This window comes from Carassius carassius, chromosome 24 (genome assembly GCF_963082965.1).
Source record: "Carassius carassius chromosome 24, fCarCar2.1, whole genome shotgun sequence".
Lineage (NCBI taxonomy): Eukaryota > Metazoa > Chordata > Actinopteri > Cypriniformes > Cyprinidae > Carassius > Carassius carassius.
In genome coordinates, this window is record NC_081778.1 from 7,341,691 (window position 1) to 7,361,792 (window position 20,102).

General features: G+C 38.0%; 2 protein-coding genes across 2 annotated transcripts in view; both read left to right on the plus strand.

Moving 5' to 3' along the window:
- The window catches only part of LOC132102762 (uncharacterized), a 362,857-nt gene that overhangs the window by 101,009 nt on the left and 241,746 nt on the right, over positions 1-20,102 (plus strand). The gene's annotated exons all lie outside the window — the stretch shown is intronic.
- Positions 2,264-3,511, plus strand: LOC132103787 (uncharacterized). The gene is made up of 2 exons (XM_059508878.1): positions 2,264-2,583; positions 2,908-3,511. Exons 1-2 carry the CDS (start codon positions 2,306-2,308, stop codon positions 3,509-3,511), a joined length of 882 nt encoding a protein of 293 aa, XP_059364861.1. The 5' UTR covers positions 2,264-2,305.

The following is a 20,102-nucleotide window of genomic DNA, read 5'->3' on the forward strand; positions in this document are numbered from 1 at the left end:
GTCATTCTCCTGACGTGCCAAGAGGCTGGACTGGAAGAGATGGAGAACAGGCTTGACACAGGACACTGTGACATAGCTCTCACCGGATAGAGCGTCGGTGAATTCCAGGAGAGGTTTGAGAGCCTTGTGCACTGACTCTAGAACTTCCAGGTCTTGCCAGGTGAAAACGAGATGCCGGGTTTTCTTGTCTGCAGCCAAGACTTGAGAAATAGCTTGCTCCTGCTCCAGTACCCACTCAATCATCTTCTCTCGGGATCCCCACCTGGTAGGAGACTCACTGATGAGCTGGTGTGCCGGGAGATTTAGCTCTTGCTGCGCTGTGGCCAGGTCTCTCCTCCTCTTCCAACTGAAAGAGAAGCTGCTCACTACCTTCTTGCACACAGCAACAGCACGGTCAATACGGGGGTCCTTCATGCTTCTCTCTGAGAATGAAAACAAACATTTAAAATGTTATAATAATTTAAAAGGGTATAGTAATTGTGAAGAAATCCACTCAGCCTAACACTAAACTAATTCTTTGTAATTATTTATTTATATAGTACTGTGTAAAAGTGAAGCTGCTATCAAAAAATATAAGTTTCTAAATATAAAAAATGCACAATAAAGGTGCCTAAGCTAGTATAGTACAGTATGTACTTTTTTGAAAAATCACTCGCATTCATTCTCTCTCTCTCTCTCTCTCTCTAATAATATTCAATACAGCTTTATTGGCATGGGAAACATATGTTATGACAAGCTGAGCCATCGCATTAATTATCGCGGAATCATATATCAATAAAGATAATTACTATTTTATTACAGTGGTAAAAAACACTCACCAATTGCAAGATGCAGGCGATGGCCAAAACACTGTAGACGTGTCCAGTGGTTCAGGCTCACAGCTTTGACGATGTTAGCGCCGTTATCGGTGGTGATGCACACCTGACGAGCTTCATTTAAATTCCATGACATGAGAGCATCTTGCAGGCCTTGTGCGATGATCCCGCCAGTGTGATCCTCAGGAAGAAAGCTCGTCTGAAGGCACTTGCTTTTCAACTCCCAATTGTCTATAGAGTGGACCGTCAAACTGAGGTATGGCTCACATGTTCGGCTGCTCCATATGTCGGCAGTTGTTGAGAAGTGGGTCACATTTACAAGCTGACTGGCCAGCTCTTCCCTCACTTTAATATACAACTCATGCAGCGCTTTCTCTGCAAAATATTTGCGACCCGGCAGATTATATCTTGGGTCAAGTGTGTTGATGAGCTTTCTGAACCCGGGCTTTTCAACAACATTAACCGGGGCCATGTCTTTCGCGATGTGGTGGGTTACTGCACACGTTATCTCTTTCTGTTTTTGACTGTTTTTGTCGTACGGCGTTGATCTGGAAATAGAAGAGGCCAGACTCAGTTGCGTGAGTGCTGGTTGCTTAGGCACTTTCTTTGATATTGCACCGCTTTGAGATGTTGTCGTGCGGAGTTTCAAGCACTCTTCATTTTCTAGCGGGTGGGTTTTCAAATGGTGATATAAATTTGATGTACTACTACATTTTGAAGCGATGCTTTTGCGACAGATTTTGCATATCACCGTTGTTTGTTCAACATCTTCCTTCTTGAAACCAAACCACTGCCAGACGATGGATCCTGTGCTGTTTCTTTTTTTTATTAATTCGTCGTCCTCCATGTGTAACCGTTAGCACCTGCTGCCGCTATCTTTCTGCTGGTCGAGGGCGTATGACGTTGCATGCGCGACAGACTGACATTTGTAACTATGCGTTTGTTTTGTCTCTCTGTGAGAGGGAAAGATCGCGAGTATGTAAAAGTTAATCTACAAACAAGCATCAAAAATAAAATAAGCTTCTTAACTTAGGTTATCAATGTGATCAGTATGCTTGCGCTTCGATGCTGGACAGGACAAGAGGGGAAAAAACAGGAAAAAAAATGTCCACGAGTTTCACGATATAGTAATTTTCTACATCGCACGCACTACAAGCCGCGACATATCGAGTATATTCGATATATCGCCCAGCCCTAATGTGAATGTATCAGCATGATTACCATCTGTTTGAGAGCAAATCAGCCCAAATCAGCTCGCTATTACTGCATGATCACTGCTATCAAAGTGACCGCGTCTATATGAATAGAGAGAGTGGATTATTTACTTTAGGGCACATTTGTGTTATTACCATTTGTATAAGGGTGTACTCACACTAGGCACGGTTGCCATGAACCGGGCCCCGAGTACGATTGTCCCCCCTCCCCACTCCCCCTCTGGTTTGCACTCACATAAGGTTTCAGCATTCGTGCCGGAGCACGCTTACGTCATTATGGTGCGACGGTTTTGGGATAAACAGGAAGAGCGGCGCTCTCTGAACACAATGGAGTCCATCGCTCTGTTTTCTTTGTGGATAATTTTGTTTTGTTTGGTCCACGGTGGTCCACAGCCCTCTCACAGCCTGTTGTTAAACAGATTTGTCGCCTTAGTGGCGCGAAAATTTTCACGTAATCGTGCTGCTCGTATGAGGAGGTTTGCAAGGTACCAGCTGAAGTGCAGCAAGGACTTTGCAGCTTTGATTACGGACTACAGTTCCCGTACATCGACAAGGTAAGAATTAATATACTGAAATGTCATTGAATACAATTGAAAAGTGTATTGTGAAATTTGAAATACAATATGTGTATAATGTTTTTTTTTGTAATTATGACAGTAGCGTTCTAAAGCTAATAATCATGTAACTTAATATCATTTGCTGGTTAATATTAGCTACATTCTTGTATTAAGACACCTGTATTCAACGGGAGACATAACTGTTATGTATGCACTGGAGTAGTAGTTTGTTGTTTATTTAATTACACTTCAAAGTGCTGTAAGGTAATTGTGTATGCATAAACTATATACAGTTAACAATAATTCTCCATTCTGCTGCAGGACCATATGGATTCGGCAGAGATCTGGTGTGTGGTGGCAGCATGTTCTCAGCAGCTGGACAGACTGTGAGTGGAAGGCTAATTTCAAAATGAGAAGGACATCATTCTTGCAGTTGTGCAACAGCCTGCAGCCGCACCTTCAAAGACAGACCACTTCATTCAGAAAACCAGTTGCCGTGGACCAACGAGTTGCAATATGCATATGGAGACTGGCCACAAATGTAGAGTTCAGAACCATCTCCCATTTATTTGGGATTGGTCAGTCAACTGCTGTTAGCATTACCAACCATGTAGCCTCTGCAATTGTGAAAAATTTGCTTTCCCTTTTCATCAGAACACCATCTGAACAGGAATTTGAAAGCATAATTCAGGGATTCAGAGACAGGTGGGGCTTCCCACAATGTGGAGGAGCTATTGATGGCACTCACATTGGGATTTTGGCTCCACCTGTTAGCTCTGCAGACTACTACAACCGGAAAGGCTTCTACTCTGTTATTCTGCAAGGTGTGGTTGACAACCGACTTATGTTCTGGGACATTATTGTGGGATGGCCGGGCAAGGTTCATGATGCAAGAGTTTTTGCCCATTCATCCTTGTTTGAGTGAAGTGACATTCAGCCAAGTATGGTGACCCATACTCAGAATTTGTGCTCTGCATTTAACCCATCCAAAATGCACACACACAGAGCAGTGAACACACACACACACTGTGAGCACACACCCGGAGCAGTGGGCAGCCATTTATGCTGCGGCGCCCGGGGAGCAGTTGGGGGTTCGATGCCTTGCTCAAGGGCACCTAAGTCGTGGTATTGAAGGTGGAGAGAGAACTGTACATGCACTCCCCCCACCCACAATTCCTGCCGGCCCAGGACTCGAACTCACAACCTTTCGATTGGGAGTCCGACTCTCTAACCATTAGGCCACGACTTCCCTAAAGAGGGGTAGAAGAGGGGTCAGGGTAATACACTGTTCCCTCGGATAACAGAGAGGTTTGAAGGAGTAGATGTGCCAGCAGTGATTTTGGTGGATGCTGCATATCCATTACTGCCATGGTTGTTGAAACCATATCCAGAAAATCAACAAACAACCCCTGCACAGGCCACCTTCAACAACCGCCTCAGCAAGGCATGGATGACTGTGGAAAGGGCATTTGGCCTCCTGAAAGGAAGGTGGAGATGCTAAATGAAGAGGTGTGATTGCCGCATAGACAACATAAACACTATTATCAGCGCATGTTGCGTTCTGCACAATTTTTGTCTAGTAAATGGTGAGGAATGTGAGGAGATTGCCACAGAAGAGGATAATACCTCATAATACAGCCACTAGTTCAAATGCCACCAGAGATGCATTGTGTTCATATTTCTCAAATTTGTAGAGAGATAGTGTATATTTCAGGAGGATGGTTTTCATTACATACTTCTGTGTCATGCCGCTACTACATTCAGTGCATGTATATTTATTGTATTTACTGGTTTACTATGACTTATTTTTGTGCTGTTGTCAATAAAGTCATATTGTTCATTTCAAGAACAGTGCAGGAGTTATTTGCGAATAACACACAAAACATAAGATGATGCCGAAAAAAGTTTTAATCATAAACTCAGGAGCACTTCTCACAGGAAAAAAAAAACAGTACTTCACAGAACACGACCATGTACAGTGGTGAAACAAAATAAGAAAATAAATCAAATACAAAGTGCTATGTATCAAGGCACTGCTGGGAAAGAAGTTTTCTCAAAAATGACAATTTGCTTGCAGTATACCTTACTTCAATTTGCAGACATACCTGAATGTCATTATTCAATACAGCATAGAAGAAGGTATATAAACATGAAATTCAAAAAGTTTGTGTGAAGTCCAGTGAGTGTATATGGAAAGGTTTGAGAGAACTATAGGCTACCTAGTGTGTGTGGTATATATTGTAGAAGTTCGAGGTAGAATTATAAAGTGTAGAGGTTTGAGGTAGTGCATAGTGTTAGGTTAAAGTGCATAGTACTATGCACTTTAGAACTTGGAACTTTTGGTCATATTTACCTATAACAAACATGTTATTAATTAAAAAAACAAGATAAAACTTAACAATTATAATGACCCAGCTGGCATTTTAACGTAGAGTCAGCGTTGAATCAACGTCAGGCGTCAGTGTTGGATAACCATTGGATTTTGTTTAGATTTTGCAAATCTAATCAACGTTGAAATAGCAACGTCATTCCAACGTCAATCTAATCAACGTTGAAATAGCAACGTCATTCCAACGTCAATCTAATCAACGTTGAAATAGCAACGTCATTTCAACGTCATGTTTCTCAACATAGGTGAATTTGCCAACATTGAATCAATATTGATTTTAGTTTAGATTTTGCAAATCCAGTCAACGTTGAAATTTCAACGTCACTAAAGTCCTGCTTTTCAACAGTTTATTTTGTTAAACTGTTTTCACTAAAGTATTGATGTGTTCAACAGCAAGAACAAACACTTGAAATGGATACATAAACACTAAGTTTGTGGACATGCAGAGTCAGCTAGGAAAAGCCAATTGGTAAAAGCAAGACCAGGAAGAAGATTAATAAAGACATTTCACTGATGAAGAAACATGCTTTATTATGGCAAGTGTGCCAACATTTCACACAGACGCGCGTCGAACTAGAAGAACAGCCCAAACATTGGGCCACATTGAACACGGCTGGTTATCTTTCCTTTTTTCTGCCACCGCCACCCATCCTCTCTGGTGCATATTTTAAATATTTGGCCATGTGTTCATTTATTTTTGTATCAAATGAGCTGAACACCACGTCTGAGGAGAAAAAAAAAAAATCAGTATTAGCAAACGCTAACCTCTCAAATATTTTGCAAATATCAACTTGTGGCATTGCCAATGTTTCAACTATATAAATTAGTATTCATCAACATGCAAGGTCATTGATAATCATGTGCTTGGGTGTGCAACAAAAGGCAGTTGGTAGTAACCAGTACTGCCAGTAGAGCCCAGAATGGAGTATTATATATAATATTAGAGTATGCTCTGTATAGTCCTCCAACTAAAATTATTTCTTATCAATTATTATTCTGCTTACTATATTCTATATTATTTAAAACATTGTTACAAAACTAGTATTTTAAAGCAGACTCACCACAGATGATCTTGTAAAGGCGGGTCTTCATAAAGGGCACCTTCTCACTTCTTCCTCTGAGGCTCATTATAGCCATCATTTTATTTGTCATAGTTCTGCCATGGTAAAACAGATTTATATTAGAGTATTATATTGCAATCAAGTTCATTATGAAAATGTTGCGCATGACAGTATATGACAGGGAACATCACTATGGGGTGTAACGGTTCACAAAAATTCACGTTTTTTTTTTTATTAAAACTACCATCATAAAGTATGATTTTTTTTTACTTTGAGCAATTCTAGAGCTATAATTGACTCTTAGAAGCATATAAAACAAAAAAGCTCCTTGTAAAAAATTAAATGTAATATTTTGTACTTATAAACAAATGTTTATTTTAGTTCAGATCAACATATGAGAGCAGCAATGTTATTTATAATGTAGAAATAAAACTGACGTAACATTACTTGAAAGCATTGTAGCCTACTATTCCTGCCAAACTTCCAAAGTTAGTTAGTTTTACTACAGTAAATCCATGGCTGGCTTCCACGTCAGCGTTTGATCCGTAAATAACGGAGAAATGTGACTGTTTCTCACTAGATCTCGCAGCGATGTTTTATTACTTCAGTGGCGAATTCAAATGAGTGCTTCCTTTACTGGATCTCTTAGCGCTGTGTAGTATAAGATCGCTCGCACTGCTTTGGTCCAAACTTCACGAGTAGCTCAGTTTCATTCCACTTACATTACGTTTGCCATTTGATGTTATGGTCGCGCCAGCGTCTCTTACATTATGAGCAAGCTCACGACGCGGTTATTTGAAATAACTGTTCGGTTTGAAAATGCGTACCAAACACTGAACCGAAAGCCTCGTACCAAACTGTTCAATACGCGTACCGTTACACCCCAACTATAAACTAATGCAAAAATGGAACAAAGTTACTTACGCAGCCATTGACTTCTTTACATGGTCTGCAGCATCAACCCCTCCTAACCTCTTCAGATGTTTACTCTGAAAAGGAACAAGAAATTACCTCAAGGGCATCCAAGATGAAGGTGTCTTTGTTTCTGCAGTAGTTTCAATTTTGATATTTTAGGTCAGACCGTTCTTGTCTGTCAGTCATATAATGCAGGTCTATGGTCATTGTCTCAAAGAGCATTCACAGAGAAGTCCAAATTAAACAATTCCCCACCGTAAGTACACATTGATGGCCTAAGACACGAAACGAGCGGTTTGTGTGAGAAGAGAGAGTATTAATATAGTTTTTACCTCTTGTACACAACCACGTCCAAGTGATCTGAGGGCGCATGCGCTTCCTGGTGTGTGACGTGTGCAAGCGTTCTGGATTAGTCTGCGCAAGCGCCGGAAGTGATCTCACACACCAGGAAGCACACGCACACTCAGATCACTTGGACGTGGTTGTGTACAAGAGGTAAAAACGATATAAATACTGTTCATTTTCTCACACAAACCGCTCATTTCGCCATCAATGTGTACTTGCGATGGGGAATTGTTTAATTTGGACTTCTATGTGGATGCTCTTTGAGACAGTGACCATAGACCTGCATTATATGACTGACAGACAAGAACGGTTTGACCTAAAAATATCAAAATTGAAACTACTGCAGAAACAAAGACACCTACATCTTGGATGCCCTTGAGGTAAGCTAAAACATACCAAAATTTAATTTCTAAGTGAAATATCCCTTGAAAAAGCCAATTCTCAAAATGGAACTGCCAGCACTTTTCAAATGTAACCCTTTTGTTGCGGTTTTTTTTATAGCACTTGTCCTGCTACATTACAACTACAGTGGTACATTAGCTGCTACTAGCATAACACACACACACCTCAGAAGTGCATGAAGCCAGAGGCACTTCCTGCTGTAAAGACATTACCCGGATCAAAACATACTGTGCACGCTCTATAGGCCACTCTTTGTCTTTTCGGTCTCTGCTGTTGTCTCTTAATCAAAATGTGAAATGCCCCATGAAGCTGTACTTATTAGATCAGTTTGAGTGTTGTCTTGCACCCAATCAGGGAGAGGCATAATATCTCTGCGAATCTTTAGCACTGAGCCCCATGTGCATTAGAGCTGTGAAACTATGTTTCACTAGCCTGATACTCAGACCCCAATACCACCTGAGGGTTAAAACTTACCAGTTCTGCTCCCTCATTAACGTCCTCCAGGCGATCCTCTAAAGCTTTAAGCTCTTCTTCAGTGTTTGCAGGATTTAATTCATATACTGTTCCAGCAGAGGTGGCAACGTAAATTCTATCCTTGATATCAACAAGGAGCTGAAGAACTCTCTTCTGAAATTCTAGCCAAAAAAGCGACCAATTATTATTTTTATAATGTAGTGAGTATGCTCTACACCACAGTTTTCATTTGTCCAATAAAAATAAAAAATAAAAAAAAGATTATTTGTGATATTTCTAAATTTCTATTCATAATAAATCTATACACTTAAAATAAAACAACTTTAAAGTAACTTGTATTTACTAGACAATTTTCACTTGAACACAAATTTTCACATAAAATAAATAGAAAAATCTGCTAGTGGAGCAACTTTTTTGCTTGTGAAAAAAAAAGAACACCACATACATGTGTTACCATGTGCTCATGTGAAAAATCAGGTTACTTTGAAGAATCAGCAAAGGGTCATATTGAACTGTTAAGTCTGATTCAACTAAAACTTTGGTGACAGCTAGGGGCACTGGAAGACTCCTAATTATTCGTCAGCAAAATTAAGAGAATAACTTTACTTTTTTCTGACATCGGAAAGTCTTCCCTCCTTAATTTGTTTGACCCTGAAGAACCCCCATGCCATCTCTGAGAAAGGGATCTGGACAAACTCTCTTGGCCAGGCCTAGGGCTGAATGATCTGGTTTAAAAAAAATAAAATAAAAAAAGATTTCTACAGCAGTTATTGCAAATGAAGTATAATTCTAAGTAGTTGGATTTATCATTTTGTGTCGCAATTTCTATTTTTACAACAAAAATAATAATAGTAATATGAACATGACTTTCGTTGAGGTCTGTGCCAAACATTTTCTTACATCTGGAAGATGTGTAGTTCAGACTGCAGCTTTACAGTGCTTCATTTATAGTGAAAATAGTATTTTTGATCATATTTGAATTAAATACCTCCGTCCATGAGTGGAAGAACCTGAGGAACGCCCACGCCGTCTCGGAGAAAGGGATCTGGACAAACTCTCTTGGCCAGGCCTAGGGCTGAATCTGTTTTTTTTTTTTTAATAATAAAAAAAAATTCTACAGCAGGTATTGCAAATGAAGTATAATTCTAAGTAGTGGGAATTATTATTTTGTGTCGCAATTTCTATTTTTACAACAATAATAATAATAATAATAATAACATATGACTTTTGTTGAGGTCTGTGCCAAACATTTTCTTACATCTGGAAGATGTGTAGTTCAGACTGCAGCTTTACAGTGCTTCATTTATACTGACAATATGGTATTTTTGATCATATTTAAATTAAATACCTCCGTCCATGAGTGGAAGAACCTGAGGAACGCCCACGCCGTCTCGGAGAAAGGGATCTGGACAGACTCTCTTGGCCAGGCCTAGGGCTGAATGATCTGGTAAAACAATAAAAAATAAATGAAAATTGCTACAGCAGGTATTGCAAATTAAGTATAATTCTAAGTAGTGGGAATTATTTTGTGTCGCAATTTTATTTTTTCTGGGTCAGTACATCAAACATTTTCTTACATTTGGAAGTGCTAAAGCACTCCGTGCATCTGGTTCGTCCAGTTTAATTTTGATGTCCATACCAAATCAAATCTAATAATAATAACAACAACAACAACAATAACAGTGCTTTGTTTATACTGGCAATATTGCACTTTTGATCATATTTCATGATCATAGATCATACCTTCAAACATTAAAAAAAATCGGGATACTGTGAGCACATTTTCAAAAGTCCCGTCTCCACACCGAAGTAAAGGAATTGGCCACCACATAGATCCCTGACTTCTATTTCAGGTGGAGTTCCTAAAAGGGTTCTGGCATCTTTTGGCAGCCGGTGGCCATGTTTGCATAACACCAAGAGCAGCTCATCAACCGATGTGCGCGTTGCCTTGTTTTTTACAGCCCATTTTGCCAAATCAGTTCTTAGATCACTTGACAAAGTCACCTCGGACAAAGTTTCAATTTCTGACTCACTTTCACCATCACTGTCTGGAGGGTGACGATCATCTCGATACTCGTCTTCTCCTGTATCAGAGTGCTCTTGAGTCTGTATGTCTGTTGGACTATCAGCAAAAGAGAGGCCAGGATTCTCATTCTCATTTGAGGGACCTGGATTCTCATCTGAATCACTAGACTCCACCAATGCCCGTAATTGTACATTTTGTCGTCTCCATTTTTTGTGATACATCTGGGCGTGAAAAGATAAAAACTAAACATTTTTAAGCATAAATGTTTAATAAAGAAAATCATAATAAAACATTAAATCAAGCTGTGCTCATCATTTTTTAAATAATATCTTCCAGTAGGGATGTTGCGGTGACGGATTTTTTCCACCGGTTAATCGACGTGTAAAAAAAACGGTAATCCCGGTGTCACCGGGGTTGCGTGTCGGGGATTTCGGGAGGCCGAAAATGCGGTCGTGCAGACGTGCACACGTCTCAATTTACTTTCACTTTAATTAGCGGCAATTCAGTAGCATTTGTTTGAATTAATCATGGGTTAATTTATTTTATTCTTAATAAAAATACACAAAACAATAAGACACTCGCTTGTATTACACACATCTTTATTGCAAAATGAATAATAACTTAACACACCATGCAAAAACTAAACGAAAGCACTTATGAAACACCTTTAAAGTGCATTTATTAACAAAACGAACCACTGCACACATCGTGCAAGTATCAAACAAGACTAGTTAAATAATTATAAATATTCGTTAAATAAAGTTAAAAAAAAAACAAAAAAAAAAACACCGCACAACCATCGAATATGAAACGAACGAACATCAAAAACTTCGTTAAATAAGGTAGCCTACCCGAATAATCACTGGACACTTAAGTGCAAAAAAAAAACTAATATAAAAATTAAACTCACGTTAAGCTGTTAAAAAAAAGAGGTAGGCCTATTAACTGCATACACCGTACAAAAAAAATTATAAATAGGCTAAATGAGAAACAATAAACGAAAAACCTTCATTTTAAATTGCAACAGTTCGCTTTGAAACCAGATCTTCTGCCATCCTTTGCCAGTTAGCTCGCCTCACTCTCCTCAAATGATAAATGAAATCGGACACCTGCTGCTTTACTGCGGCGCTCGTTCCGCTTACGCTAAATTACGAAGGCACGTAGTCACTAACTGTATTAAGTGCTTTATCGCTATAGGCTAAAACTTCAACACGATGGGGACGGTGCCGGTGGTCAAGTGCTATGACCGGTAGGTGGGTTAAACACCGTGTATCACCGGTAACACCGACTATCGTAACAAGCCTATCTTCCACATCAACCTATATTAAATTATACAAAAATGTAAATAGTTTTATAACAGTTACTTTCAGATTCAAATAGTTGGGTCAAATTGGTTGGGTTAGGTATGGAGACAACTCACCTTTGAAGGAGACTTTCAGGTGTTCTCCATAAAATATCTGTAATAGATAAGGAAGAAGAATGAAATAAACATTATTTTTAAAGTTTGTGTATGAAAAGTGTGTCAATGTGCTAACACCCTAGCGCGCACACACACACTCCCTAGCACACAGAATGGCGGTTCGCCGGTTAAACTAGTCTGCCAGTACACACTCACAGACGCACCGACGGTTGGTGGTTAACATTAAACTAGCAAACAACGGCGGTTCGCTGTTAAATGTAAGTCTGCCCATAAACAGAACGGCGGTTCGCCACTTCGCGGTCAAACTATTCTGTCTGTACAAACACACACACACGGTTGGTTAACAAGCTAGCACACAACGGCGGTTCGCGGTTAAATTAACTTCTGCCCACATGCGTGCACACACACACGGCGGATCGCGGTTAAACGTCTGCCCATACACACAATATTAATTAACACAATACGTATTAATATGTGGGCCAGAGTCAGGCACACTCAAAATGTATTTAGGAATTTTCTAGTTATGAAATGCGACTTACCGTTTCAGCTGTTACCGCCAGATTCCGCCCAAAACGGTCCAGTGTCAGAGAATATTCTGAAGATGACGACGCAGACCCACTTCGCGCATGCGCAATTGTCTGGAACCGTAAGAGCCAATAGAATCTAGTCACCGCCTTTAATTGTGTGATGGACAACCGCCGTCCTCCAATCAAGTACTTATAATTGCTCTCAGTAAAAAAAGGCTTTTTTATGCTTTTATATTGTCAACAACAGTATGTGCCATATCTCATATAACAAAAAATAATTCACATGCCTCAACAAGAAGAACATAATAAAAAAAATAGATATACATTATAAAAATTCCATAGGATTACAATGCAATTTATACTTTAGGTCAGCACTCATTATATTTTATTATTTATGTTATGTTAAAATGTTAAAGGAGCATTAATTACTTTAATTGCTTTACTATTTTATGATTTTGACATCACATCTACATTTAATTTCAAGCACTATAAAAAGAGAGCTTTACCTTGCATTTATGAATGTGAAATTTACATAGAAATAAAATAAATTTTAAAATAAAACCAAACTCTTTTAAAGAGCAATCCTTTAATACAAAAAAAAATCACATGTTTGTAAGATAAAGAAAATGTTTTTAAAATATTATCAGCAATGAAAATCTTCACCGCAAGACCAAAAATGAGAAATTGTTTCAGTGGAGCATTCACAGAAAGAGCATTTTAAATAATTTAAATTTGTGTAGGAATACCTTTGTAGGATAACCTTATGAGGAGGAATTTTTGAGGTAATGACCAAACTTGAGTCCAATTTACATTATTAGAGAAATTGTTCCAGTAGAAATTGTCTCTCTTAAAAACATAGATCTAATTTTAAAATTGTTAGGCTTTAACTCTGAGAAACAGATATTGCTGACAGGTATGTTCAGGTCTAGGAGGACAGACAGAGAGTGTGGATGATACACTGCTTTTGAACAGCATCTGTACACCTTTAGGTATATTGCCTTAAAGCCCCTTAGAATTATTTTAATAGTTCAGTTCTAACCCTAACCCTAGTACTGAGTCTGCAAATGTATAAATTCCCTTCATTATTAAATAACTAATTCACTAACAACCCATTACTAAACCAAATAATGAAAAAATAAAGACTTATTTCTATTCAAAATATCATTATTGCAGAAAAACAAACGTTTAATTCAGAGTTGATCTTTCAACGTTGTATCATTATTCATGTATCAACACTTTTTCAACAGTTAATTGATCAGCATTGTTTGGGTGTTGGAACATTATTTTTCTACTGATATATTTCAACAAAATGTTTAAAAGTCATGGCTGTAAAAATAATGTTGATTTGACGTACAACTCAAAAATGTATTTTTATTTCTATGTTGAATCCGTAGTGAGTCAACAACACCACTTCAACTATTTAGTGTTTAACGTTGTTTTGACGTTGAATTAATGTTACTTAACAAACGTTTAATTCAGAGTTGATTTTTCAACGTTGTATCATTATTCATGCATCAACACTTTTTCAACAGTTAATTGATCAGCATTGTTTGGATGTTGGAACAACGTTATTTTTCTACTGACATATTTCAACAAAATGTTTAGAAGACATGGTTGTAAAAATAATGTTGATTTGACGTACAACTCAAATTTTATTTATATTTCTATGTTGAATCCATAGTGAGTTAACAACACCATTTCAACCATTTGGTGTTCAACGTTGTTTTGACGTTGAATTAATGTTTTTTCTTAAACTGACATTATTTCAACCACATTTAAACGTTTAAGGTCAGTCGAATCCCAGATAGCAAACGGATGTGGGCCACTTCAGGCAATGATGCGGCACTGCAGGCCTTTTTATGGCCCAGACAAAATGGATGTAAATCTGAAGTGGTCCATATGTAAAAAAGCAAATATGGCCCAAATATCTAAAATCACATGTGGGCCTTCTTAGGCAAAGATGCGGTGCTTACGGCAATGTGTAATTTGAATGTGACCCTAAAGTGGCCCATGTGGTAAATAATAAATATGGCCCAAATATCATAAAACAACAGTGGGCCACCTTTGGCAAAAATGTGGCACAACCGACAAAGGCTAATCTGGGTGTTAACCAAATATGGCCCACATATGTTAAAGCAATTATGGCCCTGTTATCTTAAAATGTATGTGGGCCAGTTTTGGCAAAAATATGGTACAGTGAGCACTGGCTTATCTGGCTGTGAGCCAAAAGTGCCCCACATGTAATGCTGCAAATGTGGCCCATTCATCTTAAAACTTATGTGGGCCAGTTTTGGCAAATATATGGCATATCAACATTGGCTCATCTGGATGTGAGCCAAAAGTGGCCCACACATAATTCTGCAAATGTGGCCTATTCATCTTAAAACATATGTGGGCCAGTTTTGGCAAATATATGGCATATCAACCATTGGTTTTTCTGGGTGTCAGCCAAAAGTGGCCCACGTATAATTCTGCCAATGTGGCCCATTCATCTTAAAACATCTGTGGGCCAGTTTTAGCAAATACATGGCATATTAACCATTGGTTCTTCTGGGTGTGAGCCAAAAGTGGCCCACATATAATGCTGCAAATGTGGCCCATTTATCATAAAATGTATCTGGGCCAGTTTTGGCAAATATATGGCATATCAACCATTGGTTTATCAGGGTGTGAGCCAAAAGTGGCCCACATATAATGCTGCAAATGTAGCCCATTTATCGTAAAACATATCTGGGCCACTTTTGGCAAATATATGGCATATTAACCAATGGCTCATCTGGGTGTGAGCCAAAAGTGGCCCACATGTAATGCTGCAAATGTGGCCCATTTATCATAAAATGTGTCTGGGCCACTCTTGGCAAATATATGGGATATCAATCATTGGCTCATCGGGGTGTGAGCCAAAAGTGGCCCACGTGCAATGCTGCAAATGTGGCCCATTCATCTTAAAACTTATGTGGGCCATTTTTGGCAAATATATGGCATATCAACATTGCCTCATCTGAATGTGAGCCAAAAGTGGCCCAAATATAATGCTGCAAATGTGGCCCATTCATCTTAAAACTTATGTTGGTCATTTTTGGCAAATATATGGCATATAAAGCATTGGCTCATCGAGGTGTGAGCCAAAAGTGGCCCACATATAATGCTGCAAATGTGGCCCATTCATCTTAAAACATATGTGGGCCAGTTTTGGCAAATGCATGGCATGTCAACCATTGGTTCATCAGGGTGTGAGCCAAAAGTGGCCCACATATAATGCTGCAAATGTAGCCCATTTATCATAAAACGTATCTGGGCCAGTTTTGGCAAATATATGGCATATTAACCATTGACTGATCTGGGCATGAGCCAAAAGTGGCCCACATATAATGCAGCAAATGTGGCACATTTATCATAAAATGTGTCTGGGCCACTTTTGGCAAATATATGGCATATCAACATTGGCTCAGCTGGATGTGAGCCAAAAGTGGCCCAAATATAATGCTGCAAATATGGCCATTCATCTTAAAACATATGTGGGCCAGTTTTGACATATATATGGCATATCAACCATTGGCTCACCTGGATGTGAGCCAAAACTGGCCCACATATAATTCTGCCAATGTTGCCCATTCATCTTAAAACATATGTGGGCCTGTTGTGGCAAGTATATGGCATATCAACCATTGCCTCATCGGGGTGTGAGCCAAAAGTGGCCCACATATAATGCTGAAAATGTGGCCCATTTATTGTAAAATGTATCTGGGCCAGTTTTGGCAAATATATGGGATATAAATCATTGGCCCATCTGGGTGTGAGCCAAAAGTGGCCCACATGTAATGCAGAAAATGTGGCCCAGTTATCGTAAAACATTTCTGGGCAAATATAGGGCACAGCATGCACATGGCTCATGTGGGTGTGGGTGTGAGCATAAATATGGTAGGATGCAGCAGACACTAGGTACAGGCTGTGAATGTGAGGAATGTGATATATTGCATTGGCAGGTCTTATAATCAGCTGACATATGTTGTGTAAATAGTATCTAGAAAAGTTCAAGTGTCTAGGTTCTAATAAGTTTTTATAGTTTTGGGATGTGCCTTTAAATATTTGTTTGCGATAATTTTGAGTTGCTTTTTGTGCAAAACCTGGGTCGCAATGATTTTGCAAAGTAGGAAATATTCCTGTATCAACATATTTTGTTGATTTTGGAGGTACATTCCTGTTCAAAAAAATAGTGCTAACCTTTTCCCCGAAGGGCACTGCGCATGGCACAGGGAATAAGGGAACATCGATATATCACTTCACAGGAAGTGGAGAGCGATAATCCCCCAACTGTTATGAGCGGTTATTGTCAGTGAAGTCCACTTCAACTGATATACCGTGCTCAGGGAGTAGGGAGCAGTGAACACTGCATAGGGACCCTGTCGAATGGAACGCACCTCTAGAATGGAGGTTCCAGGGGGCCTCAACCATCTTCCAAAAGGGAATCAAAATGACTTAAAATTATTTAAAGAGTAGGTAACACACAGTTTCTGACAATCTAACGTTAAACTTGAATACCTAGTATTGCATCCTTCATATCTCCGAAAAGTCTTTAGTTTTACAGTATTTATAAAAGATAGATATGCGCTGTTCTGAGTCTTTCCGAAACAGCTCCTGGACATATTAGACCCCCCATAAAAAAATTTAAAAAATAAGACAAAACAAGTTAAAACAACCAAAAATAAAGATATTTGGTATTTTTTTTTATAGCAAATGTACATCTTTTTTAATTTTTTCAAGCTCTGTAATATTTTATTAGGTAGAAGTTGTGAGTGAGGGGGGCCTTCAAATAGGGGGCCTAGTCGTAAAAAAAAAAAAAGGTTGTGATGTGTCAAGTGACCCCTAAAGTGTAATATTCTAACAAGCTAACAAATAAATAAATATTTTAATTTGTCTAATATTTTGGCTAAATATTGTAATAATATTGTAATTTATAACAGTCATCTTTATGAACAACAGTTTCTTTCTTAAAGATTAAAACATGATAATACTAAATAATTACTCAAATAAAAACTCGAATATTAAAAATATACTAACATATTACTCAAATCAGTGTGCTAAAATGCTCAAGCAGATACATATGGTTCGTACACTTTTTTTTTTTTTAGCAAACTTCTTAGAGATAAGATCTATATTTTGTTCAAATAAAATTTTTAGCAAGACTGTATTTGTAGTTTATTCTGTCTGTGGGCAAAAAAATAATAAATTATAAATAAATAAATTAAACATTCAAACTGGAACGATTTTCCTGTTCCCCGCCTTTTAAATTCAAACGTAGGTGTGGAAAAGGCGCCGGAAACGCCATTCAAACGCCGGAAGGTGTGGAAAAGGCGCCCAAAAAAAAAACTTTACGTTAGTTGGAAGGAGGACAGAACCTGCAGAAATTCAAGGTAAGGTATAGGTTAAATATTAATAATATAAAATGTAATAATGTAAATAGCCTATAAATAATAATAATAATAATAAAAAAAAAACATCGGAGGGTGAATCGTGACTCATTAATTAATTTATTTATTCCCCCACATTTAAACATAATCGGAAGGCGTGGAAAAAGGCGCCCAAAAACAAAACGTTAGTTGGAGGGAGGACGGCGGAACCTGCAAAAAGTCAAGGTAAGATAACTGATAAATGTGTCTTTTTGTTAGCGATTACATATTCAGTTGGAGTCCACATGTTATGTGATGTATAGAGGTAATGACATAATTTAGCAAATTTGCATAGCTACGTTCTACCAGTAATAATACAGCTAGCTTGCATGTGTGCAGCTGTGGACCGCGCTTAATTTCAATACAAGAACAACAAGTAGAAAGGTGCAGGTTTCTAAAAATGAAAAGAGCACAATAGGCTACCTACAACAAGGTTTAATCTGGCTGCAGAGGAACAGAACCGGGGTTGCCTGATATAAAGAGACAAATCCCCGAAACACATCTTCACACTTGCGCAATACGGAAATATCTACTAAGTGTGCTACTTATCTTTGTCAACCTGGCAACCATGTGTACGCGTGCTCTCTCTCCAACGGACAAACGCGCTTGCGTTCAAAAAACACCGGCTAGCTTGCAGTTTACCCATTTTGTGGATACAATCGAAACTGGCTAATATGAATTAATTTATTATTTATAAATCATTTCATCCCATCCAACAGTCTTTTAAGTACATTTACTGATTGTTTATTTTTAATTTAATATTTAAATTATTATTGGTGTAGGTTCAATTTTTTTTTATTTATTGTTATGTATTTGTAATACTTTATTTTCTCCTTCATTTCCTGTATATCTTTACCTTTCTGTGGGCCTATATTATGTTAATACTGAATCATACAGTAGATTTGCTCATGTTGCATAATATTTATATTTTTAGCAGAGGTTTACAGTGTTGAGCATTGTAACCAGTCACACCTGTTTCTGTTGAACTTATTACTGCAATGTCCAATAAGAGGTGATATTTTATGTTCATGGCTATTTGTGTTAATTTACACAGATTAATGCTGCTCATGTATTTACACAAGCATTGTATAACGTAAAAAAAGCCTAATTTGATTATTGTTCTTGATATTGTAATTATTAATGTTGATTATTATGCAAATCAAGGCTTCAACCTGGTTATTTCAGCAGCACTAAAAACAAAGGTTAAACTGGGAATAAAGTATAAAGAAAGTGAGCAAAGAACACTGAAGCGGTTCATAAATTCAGTCTAAAATGATGTTGATGTTTTATGCTTAAATAATCACTGAAGCTGAATGCACTACTTTAGCAAATGAAGATTCAGAATTCAGAGCGCGCTCACTGAACAATTCAGCGGTGACTAATCAAAATGCCTCTGATTGGACATTGTGGTCATAAGCTCAGCACAAACGTGTGTAATCCTCAACGCTGCAAACCGCTGAGATCAGTCTCCCACCCCGTAGTCAGTTCTGCACAGTGAAAGTATTTAACTCATGTCTTTTTGAGTTTTTACATTGTTTTTACAATTACATGGTTAGTTCGTGTTACTTAATACATAACTACTGTTAACAAATGAGACCTTATTGTAAAGTGTTACCAAACTGTTTAATGCGCAGGTAGTTCCAGTCCATTTACTCACCATTCAATATTTATGTGATGCTTCCAATAAAGGACACACATACTGCTGTTTTTGAAGTTTTTAAAACTTGCAGCTTCACTTTTAGTTGAAAGAACCTGCAGAGATGCAGGTAATTCATGAACGCATCTCTCACTCTGTCTTAGGCATGTCGTGATTGTTAAATAACTGATTGCGTTATCCAATCTAAATTGTAATGTTGACATGCACTCCCTGTAAATTTGCTTTGAAACGATATGTATTGTGAAAACCGCTATGCAAATAAATGTGAACTGAACTGAATTTTTTATTAGGCACAAGGGGGAGTCAGACCAAAAGACATTTTGATTCCCCTTAGTCAAGATCTTTCTTAAATTTATGTTCGCATTTATTTTCAGATCATGCCACCCTTGCTAGATGGTGTAAAAAGTTACATAGTATACCTGTAACAATAACACAAAATAAATACAATGCCTACCTTTTTTGTTTTGTGTTTTTATTTTATTTTTTCTTGTAATTTTATTTTGTTTAGGGAATTTTGGCTTCTAAATTCTTACTGAGTCAACTGTTTTTTTTCTTCTTCTTCATTTTTGTGTCCTTTAAAGGCCTGCAAGATTGCCATGATGCTGATGGGCCCAGTCAAGGAGGTCAATAAATCCTATAAGTTTGGATTGTTCCTGTTGCCAAGGTTCTGCAGTGTTCACTTCTACAATGTCGGACAAGTTTGTTTTTTGGATGAGCTAAGCTATACATAGCTACTGGAAACATGTTTTGTTTTTATTTCGTTTCTACAATATTTTCTATACACATATTTTGTGTTTATTGTACTGTTTTTTTTCTCCATGTTTAGATTGCTTCCCAGTTTTGGAAATGT